Source organism: Paralichthys olivaceus, chromosome 1, assembly GCF_024713975.1.
Source record: "Paralichthys olivaceus isolate ysfri-2021 chromosome 1, ASM2471397v2, whole genome shotgun sequence".
NCBI classification, from domain to species: domain Eukaryota; kingdom Metazoa; phylum Chordata; class Actinopteri; order Pleuronectiformes; family Paralichthyidae; genus Paralichthys; species Paralichthys olivaceus.
This window is the reverse complement of record NC_091093.1, coordinates 29,777,588-29,794,489: the sequence shown is the minus strand read 5'-3', so window position 1 is coordinate 29,794,489 and position 16,902 is coordinate 29,777,588. Positions and strand designations below refer to the sequence as shown.

At 43.1% G+C, this 16,902-nt stretch overlaps 2 protein-coding genes across 6 annotated transcripts in view; both read left to right on the top strand.

The window, feature by feature from the left end:
* The first annotated feature begins 2,437 nt into the window (after positions 1-2,437).
* Positions 2,438-16,902, top strand: part of LOC138411148 (NACHT, LRR and PYD domains-containing protein 12-like) — a 29,551-nt gene continuing 15,086 nt past the window's right edge. For 2 of the 5 annotated variants that reach the window (XM_069530212.1, XM_069530204.1), the window contains exon 1: positions 2,438-2,843. The gene's annotated coding sequence lies outside the window, so the exon portion shown is untranslated. The remainder of the gene's footprint in view (positions 2,844-16,902) is intronic. The other 3 variants (XM_069530226.1, XM_069530222.1, XM_069530169.1) reach the window with 2 other exon arrangements.
* Positions 5,069-16,034, top strand: LOC138411192 (ribonuclease inhibitor-like). Its single transcript, XM_069530540.1, has 6 exons — positions 5,069-6,983; positions 7,221-7,394; positions 7,948-8,121; positions 8,495-8,668; positions 9,060-9,233; positions 15,597-16,034. Exons 1-6 carry the CDS (start codon positions 6,304-6,306, stop codon positions 15,616-15,618), a joined length of 1,398 nt encoding a protein of 465 aa, XP_069386641.1. The 5' UTR covers positions 5,069-6,303; the 3' UTR covers positions 15,619-16,034.

Below are 16,902 nucleotides of genomic sequence, written 5' to 3'. Positions count from 1 at the left end.
GCATCATTCAAGGTAAAGACCGTGGTGACGGTGTGAGTGAGGTGGAGACAGATCTGAAAGGTGGGAAACTGAAGGATGCACAGAGATTACAGGCCTCTAGAGAAGGTGAGAGGTGTTTAAAGCATATTGATGGAATCTGAGGAAGAAATTCTCCCAAAGAAAGTAGTGTTGGGATACATGACACACACACAGAGGGAATATATACCAAGACCAGTAAGATGCTTCAGCTGTCAAAGATCTGGTCATGCTGCTCTGACATGTGAAGGAAGAGAAGGTGTGCTAGATGTGGTGAGGATCATGAGGATGAACAGTGTGGGGAAGGGATGGAACCAAACTGTTGTCACTGGAGGAAACCATAGTGTGGCATATGGAGGATGTGAACTCATGAAGAGGGAGGTAGAGATTCAACAGGTCAGGGTACAAAACTAAATCACATCTGCAGATGCTGTCAAGATGGTGAACCAGAGGAGAGAGAGTGAAGACACACAAATGAAGAACAACACATTAAACAGCAAGAACAACCAAGAGGGCAAAGTGTGAGTTAAAGAAACGAGTCACTTTTATAGCAGGAGTCATAAATGCTACGATGGAAACCAAATGAAAAACGGAAAGAAAACAAATAATAGTACAAGCAGCTGCAAATCATCTGAACATGAATGAAGCGACTTGGGAGGAGGTGAGAGATGATGCAAGGAGTTTGGTGGCAAATGGACAAGAGCTCAAAAACTGTATGAATCAATCATCATAAATCAGATTATAAATCAGTATCAGACGATGTTTGTGTGCAAGAGACATGAAACCAAATCTGGATTTTAGAATCCTCAATTATACTGCGGTTGATAGGAAAGAGGGGGGGTGCACTAGATTTATCAAGGAACATATGTCCTCAGAGATGTCAGTAAGAAGAAGAAGAAGAAGACATTGTGGTAGAAATGTGGACAAATGAAGGACAGTTTAACATAAATGACTATAACCCATGCAGGAAACTAGAAATCAGTTAACTCAAGCAGATACAAGGACAGACTAGCACTAGATCTGACACTGGATTCAAGTGAGGTGGCAGGGAAACGTGAGAGGGAAGTACGGGAAGACTCAACAATTGGAAGTGACCACTACCCAATATTCAGTAACATACACATAGACCGTGAAGTGAAAGTAGAAGGAAGAGAAGTGACGTGGATATTCAGTAAAGCTAGGTGGGATCAGTTTCACTACTTATGTAAGGAGGGAAATGGGGAAATAGATCAAAGCCAAGAGATAGAAAAAGTGGAAGAAAAGTTCAGAGGAATTGTTTGAAAAGCAGCAGAGTTATCAATCCCTAGAAGCAAAGGGACAATGAGTAGGAGAGCAGCACCATGGTGGACAGAGGAGTGTAGTAGAACCATTAAAGAAAGAAATAGAGTTTTTAAAGAATTAAAGAGAACCCACTATTTAACAAAGCTCATTGAATATAACAGGCTCAAGTAAGGAAAGTGGTGAAGGAAGCAACGAGCTGCAGACCCATAGCACTTACTTAGATGTTGGAAAAATAATGGAAAGGATGATCGGTGAGAGAAGGACATTCCATCTAGAGAGGAGAGGTTTGTTATCTCCTTATCAGAGTGGTTTTAGGAAAGGGAGGGGAACAATGGATCCAATCTGTTCAGAGACAGAAACTAGGGAAGCTCAAATGAAGAAAGAATTTAGAATGGCAGAGTTCTTTATGTGGAGACGGCTTATGATATATGGAAAGAGGGTTTAATGGTTAACTAGACAAAATGGGAACAACAGGAAGAACTTTGAATTGGATTCAAACCTTTATTTTTGATAGATATATCCAGGTAAAGATGGAAACAACCACATGGACCAGGTATAAGGTAGATAACGGAGCGCCTCAGGGCAGTGTGATCAGCCCAATACTTTTTTCCATCATGATTAAGGATGTGTACTCAGACATAAGTTCTGATATAGGAAAAGCATCATCTGCTGATGATGGGGCTTCATGGACAAGAGGTAAAAACTTAACACTAATCCAAGAGAAGATAGGAAATGTAATCAGGATGGTAGAGAAATGCTCATATTCATGGGGATTCAGGTTTTCAGTGGAAAAAACAAAAGTAGTGATGTTTTGTAGAAAGAAGATGAGCGAGGCTGGTTTAAAGATGTATGTGGAACAGTTAGATCAGGTCAACACATTTCAACATCTGGGGTTTTATTTGACACAAACCTGGAATGAACATAGAAATAAGAGAGAGGAAAAAAGATGGTTCTTAATGGAATGAGATGTCTCAAAGGGTCTGAATGGGGAGCCAGTAGAAAAGCTTTGAAGAACATATATATATATATATTTATATATATATTCTACAAACAGCTAATGCTAATTCACTGGTCAAACCTACACGGACACAAAGAAGAAGATCACTCAACAATGGCATCACAGTGGACAGAGCAAATCCAGTTGAACCATGTTCAGACTCGCTCTCAGCACTGGTATCATTACAGTCATCCCACAGCAGAGCAGATATACTGTGTGAAATATACCAGACACTGTTCAGACGACATCACACACTAACACAAGTCAGCTTCATGTAGATCCCAGCTCACTGAGCATCAAGGGCAATGAAATGAACGAGTGACAAAACTATGTTTAACACAGCAGAGAGCAAACAGTTATATCACACACACACACACACACACACACACACACACACACACACACACACACACACACACACACACACACACACACACAGTCATGTGATCTCCAGTAACTGCAGAGAGGAGGAGGAGCCAGTGAAAGTGAAAGTGTTCAGACTCAGTTGAACTTTGAGGAGCTGAAGGAGGAAACGTGAAGTTTGAGGCTGGTGAGTGTTCGAGCAACATTCATATGAATCCTTCATATTATTCATTCATGCATTGCGTGGCACACACACTATTATTCCTCGCGTTCATTATTCTCCCGCTTCAGGACAAAAGTTTGGGGACGATGGGGACAGCTGAAAATCACTTGGACAGAGACGCAGTGGTCACAAGTTCAAGAGCGAGTTTTTACTGCTGCGACATAGAAACATACTGAGTCCCTCTGTCTCTAATAGTATGGAGGAGCACAATGACTGAAGTATAAATCAATAATACAATCAGAAATACTTACATAGATAAATAAGAACTAAATACATGTCTTGTGTATTTCTGTGTCCATATGTAAATGAGTAGAGGCGGTCCTCACCTCAGTCTCCAGCAGGATCGTATTGATTTATACTTAAAGCTCCAGTGTGTAAGATTCAGGTGAAAGGGAACTATTGGCAGAAATCTAATGTAGAAGAATCCTCATGATGTTTTCACCAGTTCGTTTCATCTCAATTGTATGAAATGTGATTTTCTTTACCCAGAAAAGACCCTTTATTTAAATACTTTATATATAAATACTTTATATATAAATACTTTATATTAAAATACTTTATATTTAACTTCTTTATATTAAAATACTGTATATATAAATACTTTATATTTAAATACTTTATATTAAAATACTTTATATATAAATACTTTATATATAAATACTTTATATTCAAATACTTTATATATAAATACTTGATATTAAAATACTTTATATATAAACATTTATATTAAAATATTTTATATATAAATACTTAATATTTATATACTTTATATTTAAATACTTTATATTAAAATACTTTATATTTAAATACTTTATATTTAAATACTTTATATATAAATACTTTATTTTTAAATACTTTATATTAAAATACTTTATTTTTAAATACTTTATTTTTAAATACTTTATATTAAAATACTTTATATTTAAATACTTTATATTTAAATACTTTATATTAAAATACTTTATATTAAAATGCTTTATATTTAAATACTTTATATTAAAATATTTTATATTTAAATACTTTATATATAAATACTTTATATATAAATACTTTATATTTAAATACTTTCAGTCTAGTTTTATTTTACTGTCACAGACTCTGGGTCAGTTTTTCTACACGTGGACTGTCGAGAGAAGAAGAGTCAGGATGAACTTCTGTCAGTCAATCAACAGTTTGACTCGACACTGTGATCGACTGAGTCCAACACAATAAACCTTCAACTGCCTCAGGTTACCATGACAACAGGGAGACAGTGTAGGAGGTTGACTTTGTTATATTTGAAGAAAAAGTGAATTTACGTACCTGTCTTCATTGTGTGTGTTTGAGATCACAGTCAGTGTCAGTGTCTTTCCTCTCAGACTGAAGATGAGTGGTTATGAGGAGGAAGAGGACAGAGCAGAGTCTCCAGAGTTCAGCTGTGTGTCTCTGAAGAGTGACCGGTCCAAAGATATTCCTCCTGTAACCTTCAGTAATGAACCTGGACCCTCACACACAAAGTAAGAGACTGTTTCTACTGTGAACTGATCTGAAGAGGATGTAGTTTCCTCTAGTGTGGCCCCTGCATTAGGACACAGCTTCATTGAAATTGGTGACTAATCTCTCAGAATCCCTCAAAGAGCTCAGACCTCCACCAAGGCCCAACACGCTCCTGATGAAACCACTTTGAAATTCACTACATACTCATTTTTATTTGGATCTGCACCAAATTTCACTCACTCATAAACATCAGTCCTCTGAACATCTGGTTCACAGAACACATCCTTCACCAAGTTTACTGGTGATCTGTTCAGTGGTTTTTATAATCCCACTAACGAACAAACCAACCAACACACAAACATACAGGGTGGAAACAAAACCTCCTTGACAGAAGTGATGACGACCTGTGACTGTGACATTTGACTTATCAGGACATGTCTTCACAGAGAGAGGAGGAGGAGTCATGTTTCTGAGGAGGAGCAGTCGTCCCGCTGTGCTTCGTGTCAGGACGTCCTGAAGGATCCAGTCTCCACCAGCTGTGGACACTGGTTCTGCAGACAGTGCATCACCTCATACTGGGACCAGTCTGGTTCTTCAGGAGACTCCTCCTGTCCCCAGTGTGGACAAAGATCCAGAAGAGGAGCTGGAGCTCAGACAGCCGGTCAGAGCAGCACTGTACATGTGTCTGCTGATGTCTTCACTTCTGACAACAGCACATGTTTGATTTTGTTCCTTCATACAGCATCAACATTTCACTTGGTTATAAAAGCACAAAGTTCAAAAGCTTTGATTTTCTCTAGTTTTTCTGTATCTGATGAAAACAATCAGCAGATTCTCAGATTCTCTGTCTTTAGTCTCACATTGTTTCTTGTCTTTCAGCAGATCGGGGTCTGCAGGAGGTTTTAGACCAACATAAGATCAGTCTGAGGAGGAGATGTGAACATGTGACTGAAGGAACTGAGGAAACAGGAAGTAGAACCCTCCTCAACAGGATCTACACTGAGCTCTACATCACAGAGGGACAGAGTGAAGAGGTTAATACTGAACATGAGGTGAGGCAGCTTGAGACGGCTTCCAAGATGAAGAGCCTCCACGACACTCCCATCAAGTGCCACGACATCTTTAAAGCCTTCACTGACCAGCAGAGCAGCATCAGAGTCGTCCTGACCAACGGCGTCGCTGGCGTTGGAAAAACGTTCTCGGTGCAGAAGTTCACTCTGGACTGGGCAGAGGGTTTAGAAAACCAAGATGTGGGTCTGCTGGTTGTGCTTTCGTTCAGGGAGCTGAACCTGGTGAAAGACGAGCAGCACAGTCTTCTCACGCTGCTCCGTGTTTTCCATCCAACATTACAGAAGCTCACGGCAGAGACGCTCGCTGTCTGTAAACCTTTGATCGTCTTTGACGGCCTGGATGAAAGCAGACTTTCTCTGGACTTCAACCACAGGAAGGTCGTGTCTGAGGTCACACAGAGGTCATCAGTCAACGTGCTGCTGACAAACCTCATCCAGGGGAATCTGCTTCCCTCGGCTCTCGTCTGGATAACCTCCAGACCTGCGGCGGCCAATCAGATCCCTCCTACATGTGTTGACAGGGTGACAGAAGTACGAGGCTTCACTGACGCCCAGAAGGAGGAGTACTTCAGGAGGAGATTCAGTGATGAGGAGCTGAGCAGCAGAATCATCTCACACATCAAGACGTCCAGGAGCCTCCACATCATGTGTCAAATCCCAGTCTTCTGCTGGATCAGTGCTACAGTTCTGGAGCACATGTTGACCACAGACCAGAGAGGAGAGCTGCCCAAGACCCTGACGGACCTGTACTCACACTTCCTGCTGGTTCAGACAAAGAGGAAGAACAACAAGTACGGTGGAGGACATGAGACGAGTCCACAGCAGCTGACATCTGGAGGAAGCAGCTGGCGCTTAAACATCTGGAGGAAGGAAACATCATGTTCTACCAAGAAGACCTGGAGCAGTGTGGTCTTAATGTCACAGAGGCCTCGGTGTACTCAGGAGTTTGTACTGAGATCTTCAGAGGAGAGTGTGTGATCTTCCAGAAATCAGTCTACTGCTTTGTTCATCTGAGCGTTCAGGAGTTTCTGGCTGCAGTCTACATGTTCCACTGTTACACACACACAGAAGAACTCAAGAACTTCTTGGGAACAACCCTGGATGACCTCCTGAAGAGAACCATGGAGAAATCCCTCACCAGTAAAAATGGTCATCTGGATCTGTTTGTTCGCTTCCTTCACGGCCTCAGTCTGGAGTCCAACCAGAGAGTCTTAGGAGGCCTGCTGGGTCAGACAGAGAACAATCCAGAGAACATCCAGAGAATCATCAACAACCTGAAGAAGATGCAGAGTGATAACATTTCTCCTGACAGAAGCATCAACATCTTCCACTGTCTGACTGAGATGAACGACCACTCAGTACATCAGCAGATGCAACAGTTCCTGACGTCAGAGAACAAATCAAAGGAGAAACTCTCTGAGATCCACTGCTCAGCTCTGGCCTACATGCTGCAGATGTCAGAGGAGGTTCTGGATGAGTTGGACCTGGAGAAGTTCAACACATCAGACCAGGGTCGACTGAGACTGATCCCAGCTGTGAGGAACTGCAGGAAGGCTCTGTGAGTCCAGACATGATCAATAACATGTTGAATCAGTGAACACATCCTCTGCCACTTTGTTAGTCTGAATGAAGCTTGTACCAGATCTGAAAGGATTCTCTTGAGGTGTTTTTAAGATAAAATGTTCATGAGGCAAAAAGAGGATTTACCAGGGTGAGGGTCACATGATCACGTGTTGTATGAATGTTGTGTTTTCTGATTTTATTCTAACAGATTTGATATTTTCTTTAATTACAGACTCGGTGGTTGTGGACTCTCAGAGACTCACTGTGAAGTTGTGGCTTCAGCTCTGAAGTCAGACCCCTCACATCTGAGAGAACTGGATCTGAGTGACAACAGGCTGCAGGATTCAGGAGTGAAGCTGCTGTGTGCTGGACTGGAGAGTCCAAACTGTCGACTGGAGACTCTGAGGTCAGGTCCTTAAATCCTTGAATGTTCACTTTTCCAACGTTCCTTCTTATTTGGTCATTATCTATTTAAATTGAATTGTCTCAGTTCTGCTCTGCTCACTGTCCCTCAGTCATCTGTCCCTCACCCAGCCTGTCAGTCACGTCCACCTCATCAGCCCAACTCCATTCACCTGCACACACCTGCTCCTGATCACTAGTGTCAGTGAATAACATGTGGACTGAGGCCGAGCACTCGTCCTCCTCAGGTTCTCAACAATAAGACACGTTCTTATTGAAGCACGTTGGACAGTTGATGAGTATAGAACCAAACAGGAAGTGACTGTCAGGAGCCATCTCTACTTTAAACAGTGTTTAATGACACAAACCTACTCAGTGACCAAACACACAGAGAAGAAGGTGATGAATGAAACAATGGTCCAACATGTCTGATGTGATATTTATCTTCAGGTCACAGACTGGACTGAGGTCAGCAGCATGTTGAGAGTCTGTGTTGACATGATGACGATCCACAATAACAGGAGGACACATTCAAATATTCACATTTCTTTATCCAGGTTGAATCGCTGCAGTCTGTCAGAGATCAGCTGTTCTTCTCTGGCTTCAGCTCTGAGGTCAAACCCCTCTCATCTGAGAGAACTGGATCTGAGCTACAACGACCTGCAGGACTCAGGAGTGAAGGAGCTGTGTGGTCTTCTACAGAGTCCAACCTGTCCACTGGAGACTCTGAGGTCAGTTTACTGACTGACTTTTGTAGATCTCATATCTATAACACAACATTTATACACGATTTATCTCATTTAATTCTAATTTAACATAATTCCTCTTCATACATAACTTGAATTCATGAATTAATTTGACATTTTAAATATTCAGCTACTTGTTAAAACTCATCTGTGTTTAGTTCTGGATTTCCTAAACTGATCTGCAGGACAGAGACCGGGTCCAAATAAGATATTGTTACTGAATCAGGACTCGTCTTTAGTCCAACATGTCTGATTTCATATTTATCTTCCATGTTATGAGTCTGTGCTGACATGAATATTTGTTATTTTCACACATGAACTCAGTTTAATTTACAGTTAAGTTTTATTCTTTATCCAGGTTGATGAACTGCAGTCTGTCAGAGATCAGCTGTTCTTCTCTGGCTTCAGCTCTGAGGTCAAACCCCTCTCATCTGAGAGAACTGGATCTGAGCTACAACGACCTGAAGGACTCAGGAGTGAAGGAGCTGTGTGGTCTTCTACAGAGTCCAACCTGTCCACTGGAGACTCTGAGGTCAGTTCACTGACTGACTTTTGTAGATCTCATATCTATAACACAACAGTTATACACGATTTATCTCATTTAATTCTAATTTAACATAATTCCTCTTCATTCATAACTTGAACTCAGAATAATTTGACATTTTAAATATTCAGCTACTTGTTAAAACTCATCTGTGTTTAGTTCTGGATTTCCTAAACTGATCTGCAGGACAGAGACCGGGTCCAAATAATATATTGTTACTGAATCAGGACTCGTCTTTAGTCCAACATGTCTGATTTCATATTTATCTTCAGGTCACAGACTGGACTGAGGTCAGCAGCATGTTGAGAGTCTGTGTTGACATGATGACGATCCACAATAACAGGAGGACACATTCAAATATTCAGATTTCTTTATCCAGGTTGGAGGGCTGCAGACTGTCAGAGATCAGCTGTTCTTCTCTGGCTTCAGCTCTGAGGTCAAACCCCTCTCATCTGAGAGAACTGGATCTGAGTGACAACGAGCTGCAGGACTCAGGAGTGAAGGAGCTGCTTGATCTACAGCAGAGTTCAGACTGTCGACTGGAGACTCTGAGGTCAGTAGATGTTTGGAGTCAGTCCACGCTGCTTTCATCAGTATTTTACTAAACACAGTCAGTATCACAGTACAGATCCAGGGTCTGTACTACGAAGCAGGATTTGTGGTTATCAGGTTAACTTCAGGTTTAGTTTTTTCAGTCCTACGAAGCTCGTTCACTTCTTATCGGGTTAAATCACCATGGTAACTGATGATGAACGGCTAACCTGCTTCGAAGCAGGTTAAGTTGGAGATCAACCCGTATAAAAGCTCCGCCCACTGACCAGCGTGACTCTCCACTGTTGTGTGGTGCACACTCTCCTTAAAGGGACGGAGAAGAGAAGTTTAAACCAACGTCTGGTTGGTTCAGTTGATCTCAGCCACTAACACACCCAGTACATCTCAATCTCTCCAGACTCATCCTGTCACCAAAATACCAGATGCTCTCAGTCAGGTCCCTGAAAATAGCGCCATGTGTTTTTATTGAGTAGTGATGTCAGAGGTTTGCACCACAGTGTGTCCTCAGAGACAGAGTGTCCTCAGAGACAGTGTGTGTCCTCAGAGACAATGTGTGTCCTCAGAGACAATGTGTGTCCTGTTACTGCCTGGCTCAAGGCCAGCAACAAAAAGGGAGGCAAATAAAATAAAACAAAATAGTTTATTTAACTTATACCAGCAAGGGAAATAACTAATGGATAGGGAAATAACTAATGGATAGGGTGCGTAAGTAGGAAGGTCTTCAGTCATGTTACGAGATGGTGGATGGGTGAAAACATGGTGTAGTGTGTGTTGCAATGTGCAAACTACCAAACAAAGGACGTGGCTGCAGCACGCCCAGCTGAGAGAGACCCGTGACTGCAATGGGCGGTTCTTTATAACTTCTGTAGGCCACCTGCAGGCACTCCCTCCTGGCTCCGCCTACCAGCCAACTCCCAGCAACTGCAAGAGAGCAGAATGAGACAGGCAGGCATACTGGAAAGGGTTGTGACACCCCCTCCCTTAAAATGGGGGCCTAACTAGGATCCCCAAAATTCAGCTACAGCCACTAAAAAACAACCAACTTCCAAATAAATAATAAGCTCAAACAGCTGAAGACATCAAAACACTCAGGCATATTAATGTCAACATGTAAACAACCGTTCAACCCATGTTAACTGGTGAATATCCATGTAACTCGTGTAAAAATCCTTACAACCTGCAGATGAACTACTTCCTTGACCGTTGAAGCCACCTTCCTCTGCAACCTTGGTACCTAGGAAGCAGTTTAAGAGAAAGGAAAGCCAGAGACACTGCAGGGAGGAAGCACACAAGTGAATTTAAACAGGTATAGCTAGAGACATGGCATCAGTCACCGTGTTCTCAGTTCCCTTTATATGACGAACGTCTAAATGGAATGGCTAAAGGAACAAACACCAACACATAAGGTGCTGATTTGGGTTTTGGAGTGAATGGAGAAAGGTTAGAGGATTATTGTCCATGTACACCATTAAAGGACTTACTCCACTCCACTCCGCCCCCCCATAAACCTCAAAGTCTTTCAGTGCCCAGATGAGTGCCAATGCTTCCTCTTCAATGATGGAATAATTTAACTGGTGAGAGTTTAACTTTTTAGAAAAGAAACTCACTGGGCAATCGACACCATTTTCATTCATCTGCATAAGTACAGTCCCAGTTCCCACCTTACGAGCATCCGCATTGAGAGAGAAAAGCTGCTTCATTCGGGGAGCTGCTAAGACAGGGGCAGAACACAACAAAGACTTCACAGACTCATAAGCTTCTTGACAGTGAAGGGACCATTCAAACTTAACCTTTGGGCTAAGAAGAGAAGTTAGCGGAGAAACCACTGTGGAGAAATTTTTACAAAACCCACAGTAGTAGCCCACCATACCCAAGAAAGTAGAATGTTCTTCTTTGGGCGATGGCACAGGATGGCACCTGCCCTTGGGCAACTACCTTGCCCAGATAGGTGACTGTCGCCTTGACAAACTCACATTTCGCCAGTTGACGGTGAGAGATGCCCTGGCCAGACGGTCAAACAGGGCCCTGATGCACTGAAGATGATCTTCTCAAGAGTCACTATATTCACAACATCATCCAGGTACACAGCACACCAAACCAGACACAACCTTGTTCATGAGTCGCTGGAAGGTGGCAGGAGCATTTCGTAAGCTGAATGGAATCACGATGTAAGAATACAAGCCACTGGGTGTGATAAATGCTGCTATCTCTCTAGCTCGAGGAGTCAAAGGCACCTGCCAGTAACCTTTAAGTAAGTTAAATTTACGAACAAACTTAGCAGAGCCAACCTGATCCACACAATCCTCCATACTTGGGATTGGGAAAGAATCAGGTTTGGTTACTTTGTTCACTGTCCTCAAATCAGTAGAAGGTCTAAGTGTACCATCTGACTTTTTCACTATCAAGCATGGGGAAGACCAGCTGGGCGCACAAGGCTCAGCAATGTTGTTTTCTAACATATAACTGACCTTTACCTCTAACTGCTCACACTTGTCTGGAGACATATGGTAAAAACGTTGTCTGACTGGCTGGGCCTCTCCAACGTCAATGTCGTGTTCAATATGATTAGTACGAGATGGAGTATTTCTAAACAGGCAGGGATAAACTTTAATCAGATTCACCAACTCTGTTAGCTTCAGGTAAATGCTTCAAGTTTTCTGGGGCCTCTTTCGCTTGCCAGTCACTGTTAAGGGATGCCAAAGGGCCTTGAACAGTGTGACCGAAAACCAGGTCATTGGGACTGAAACTCAGGCTCTCTTGGTACACCTCACTGGTAGCTAACATCAGCCAGGGTAATTCCTCCTCCCAGGAACTTCAAGGTTTTATGGAACCTCTCAAGAGCTCCCTGGCTCTGAGCATGGTAGGCGCTAGACTGCGAATGTTTGATATTTAGCTGTTTTAACACTTCTGCAAACAACTTCGACAAGAAATTAGACCCTTGGTCAGACTGGACAACCTTTGGGATTCCAAAAATAGACATGAACTTTGTCAGTGCTTTCACAGCCGACCTGGTGGTGATGTTCCTAAGGGGATAGGCAGCAGGATAACGTGTAGCCTGACACACGACCGTAAGCAAAAAGTTAGTACCAGCTTTGGAACGTGGCAAAGGACCAACACAATCAATAATCAGATGCTCAAAAGGATGTTCAGCAACTGGAATGGCATGCAGAGGCGGCGTTGGTAGCACTACAAGAGGATATTTGGGAGACTTAAAATCTTCTACCAGAGAAATTGGTTTGTGTCCACCACTGCAGGGGATACAGGCCACACACGATCACCAGCCAGGTCATTCCCTAAGATGACCTGTACTCCCCCCACAGGTAAAGAAGGGCGCACTCCCATGGTCATGTCAACTTGCACCAGATCTGAAAATAGGGTCAGTTTATGCTGAGGAGCTGAAAAATACAGTCAAACCCATTCCCCAAACATCAACAGTGAAACTGGTGTCTGTCTCCAAAGAGAAAGGCAACACGGAGTCCTCAATAAATGTGTCCAGTGCCGCTGAATCTCTCAGTATCTTTACAAGTACTTTCCTATCGCTCCTGACCAGTGAAACATAACCATCTGACACAAATGCAGCTTAACCAGGATCAATCTCATCATTAGTTGAACATTTTGCCTGTTCTTGCTCCACCACAGGAAACTCAATCATCAACTCTGAGGAAGAGGGTTTTGTGTGTGTTCGCACAGCAGCAACGGCATGGCCTCTTTCTTCTGCACGCAAAGACGCCGCAGCCCCAGAGGGTTTTGCAAAAACATATCCAGGCTTTAATCTTTTCCAGTTTTCCCCATAAACTGCGATCTATTTTAGCGGAAAACTTACCCATCCCTTCTGACAAAGACCTGCAGGGGAAAACCCCCACAATGCTCTCCCTGCAGCCAGAGTCACCACGACCACGGCTCTCACCCAAAAAAAACTTTATGGGTCAAGACAAACTCATCAGCCAGTTTGGCAGCATCTGAAACCTTGCTTACCTTTTGTTCATTTAAATAAGTTACAACCCGATCAGGCAGAGTATTTTTAAACTGCTCAAGCTAAATCAGTTCCTTCAAGGTCTCTACCTCAGAAGCAACACACCTGCTGCCGAAATGAGTGGCTAAATCACGAGCAAATTCAGTGTGCGACTGTTTCTCTTTCCTGAGTGTCCTGAATCACTGTCGATAAGCTTCGGGTACCAACTCATATGCCTTAAGCACAGCAGCTTTAACCAACTGATAGCTGCCACTATCCCTAGCACTCAAGATGGAGAAAGCCTCCTGAGCCTTGCCAGTGAGCACACATTGAAGTAGTAGTGTCTGCTCAGCATCAGACCAATTACACACTTCCGCTAAACACTCAAACAACACAAAGAAAATGTCAGGGTCCCATTCATTAAACTTTGGAACTAACCGTAAACTGACAGCAACATCAAATGACAGAGTGAGAGGAACACGTGCAATTGACTCTTCAACCTTTGGCTCAGCCTGAAGCTTACCTTCACTTCACTTAAGATCCAACCTATAATTTCTGTTCCTCAAATGTCAAGCCAGTCCCAAGCCCAGTCAAAACAGGAGCCAACACTTTACCTGGCCCACTAACCTTAGCAGAAGCTACATCAGACAAACTAGCTACTTCTCCCGGAGAACTTGCACACTCCATCGAAGACAAAATATTCAGCTCCATCAATTGGGCATTTAACGTTGCCACCAACTCGTTTTCATTTAGCTTCTTAGAAACCTCAACACTGTAATAGTCAGCCACACGATCTGATCTCTCTTATAAGAATAGAGCAAATCCTCACATGGAGACTGAACAAAATCTTCAATTGAAGCCATTTTTACAGTTTCACCACCTAGGGGTGCTTTTTCCAGCACTGACACTCCATACAACACACCACAGATAGGCCACAACTACGAACAGTGAAAGTTTTCCATCACTATGCAACAGGATTAACGGCTGCTTAAAATATGGAAGCCCAGCTCTCTGGCTAACTGCCTAACCAGAACCAGCTGACTCACTAAACACTAGACTTCATGCAGGTTTGTGGCAGGATGGATTAAGCACAAAGCCCAGCGACCCGGTTAACTTACAGCACGCTGAAAATCACCTGGACAGTCCTGGAAGTGCACCCGAGCACTGCCCTAACCACTTACTGCACAAAAACAACAAACTAAAACAAAAAAAGATCAATGGAGACAGACAGTGCCCCACATTGCTTATACTTAGCAAGAATAAGGGTTCCAAATTACTTACCAGCCCTCAAACCCTTCCTGGCAGTTCAGGAAAACATGTTTCAACATTTACAGGCCAAAATCTATGGAGCAACATGCTAACTGGAATACAAATAGTCAAGCAACAAAGTCCCTATGAATACCAGAGCAACCCAAAATCTGTGTGAACACTCCCTTCAACAAAACTTTACATTTACCGGATTCCCAGCACTGAAGTGTCCTTGACAAGCCCCCATTTGTTACCGCCTGGCTCAAGGCCGGCAACAAAAAGGGAGGCCACACACAGATATAACAAGCAGAAAATAGTTTACAAGCAAAAAAAGTAACTATTGGATGGGCTGTGTAAGTAGGAAGGTCTTGTTAGGAGTGTGTGGATGGGTGAAAACATGGTGTAGTGTGTGTTGAAAGCTGCAAACAAACCAAACAAAGGACATGTGGCTGCAGCAGGCCCAGCTGAGAGAGACCCATGATTGCAAAGGGTCCTTTATCAATTCTGCCGGCCCTACCCAAAAGGGCAGGTACCTGCAGGCACTCCCTCCTGGCTCCGCCTACCAGCCAACTCCCAGCAACTGCAAGAGAGCAGAATGAGACAGGCAGGCATACTGGAAAGGGTCATCACAGTCCTCAGAGTCAGAGTGTGTCCTCAGAGACAGTGTGTGTCCTCAGAGAGTCCTCAATTTGTTCTCTTACTTCATCAGTGAAGAACTGATCAGTTGGCTCTTTGTCACAGCTCTGAGATCAGTGTGACTGAAGCCTGTACCTCAGAGAAGCATCATCACCATGGTAACCATGAGCTGTCTACAGAGCAGAAGCTCTGCTGAGGTCCATCTGTCTCATCTGTCCACTGACAGTTTGTCAGAAGCACATGTTCATCAACACACAGTGACACATGTCTTCACCTGTAACAGCAGGAAATCCACCTCTCAAGTGTCCACTCTGCACTTTCACATGCAGAGGAAACACACGTGATGGTCAAAGTGTGTGCAGCTCTTAGCGTGTTCATTCCAACACGTGAACATGAAGCAGAGGAAGCTGCTCCACCTCTGAACAGGACTGAAGTCCCTGCTGCTCTTTATACTGGATGTGCTGCATCACTGACTCACAGCTGATGAAGTGAGTCTCTGTCAACACTGATGTCTTCTTCTCTCAACAGATGGTGGCCACCATCTTTGTAAAGGTGAGTGTGAAGAGGACAGTGTGAAGAGGACAGTGTGAAGAGGACAGTGTGTGTGGACGGAGGCTGAGCTGTGTCCTGATGATCCAGAGGCTGAAGCAGCAGCAGCTTGTGTGTAGAGCGGCTCTGACTGGGCCTTGTTGCTGGGAGGCAGAGTGGAGACAGAGCTCCAGAGGACGTGGCCAATAGATCCGTTTCACCTAAATCTTACAGACTGAACCTTAAAAGTGCTTTAATTGGTCATGAAGACGAGAAAAGATGTAAATAAATAACAGGTAAACACAGAACCTGTAAAACGTCAAAGTCTTTCTATCATTTTCTGTTCTAGACACATCCACATGTTGTATGTTGTCATGGTGACCAACACGTCATCTCAGTATAAACCATTAATGAACTGACGCGTACATTTAAAGAGCATGTGAAGTGTCTGGATTCTTCAGTTATTATGTTTGTATTGACAATTTTCATCGGCCGAATCAAACGCATGGAAGATTAAATAAATATTACATTCATGGATATCTTGGGATATTTGTGGCTCCGCAGGGTCAGAATTGAAATAATCTCAGGATTTGAATTCACTGGAAACTCTGCAGGAGCTGAGGAGGGGTCTGTGCTCTCCCCGGCCGCTGCACGTTGTCTGCAGAAAAACAAAAACCCTCAAAACAACGATTACAAAAAAAGGGCAAATTTATTTAAAGCACTTACATAGAAAAATATGATTGATTTGAGTCAACAATAATAAATAGAGCGCCTGACTGTCCCCAGGCCCTGTCAGTACAACAGTACAATCAATATCCAGTTTCACAATACAGCAAAGGCACTAGCATTTACCACGATCAACAACAAGTCAATGGAGGGGGCGGGGCTCCGCAGGACACTTGTCATCAGAAACTCAGGACGAGCCCACGGCCGTCACTCGTATTCTGCCCCCGACTCTGATTCTCAGTGGAACTCAGTGTGAATCACTCTGGATGCTGTTTGGATGCAAAGATGATTTTTAACAGAAATAAAAGATGATGCAGGTGAAGAGTCACAAATAAAAGCGGATGTTAAAGCTGGTTTCCCCCGAGAGGCGTCGACGTCCCATCAACATGACTGGAGATCCAAATAAAATGAAGTTTGCGCTGCTCTTTGAAATAGACATTTGGATAAACCTACATTTACTCTGAGAGATGCTCAGATTCAGTCACTTATATAAACAGGATTTAAAACCATGGATTTGGATTCTTCGTCTTTCATGACCGACAACGATTCATGAAAAGAATCAACGAGGTCGATGGGACGG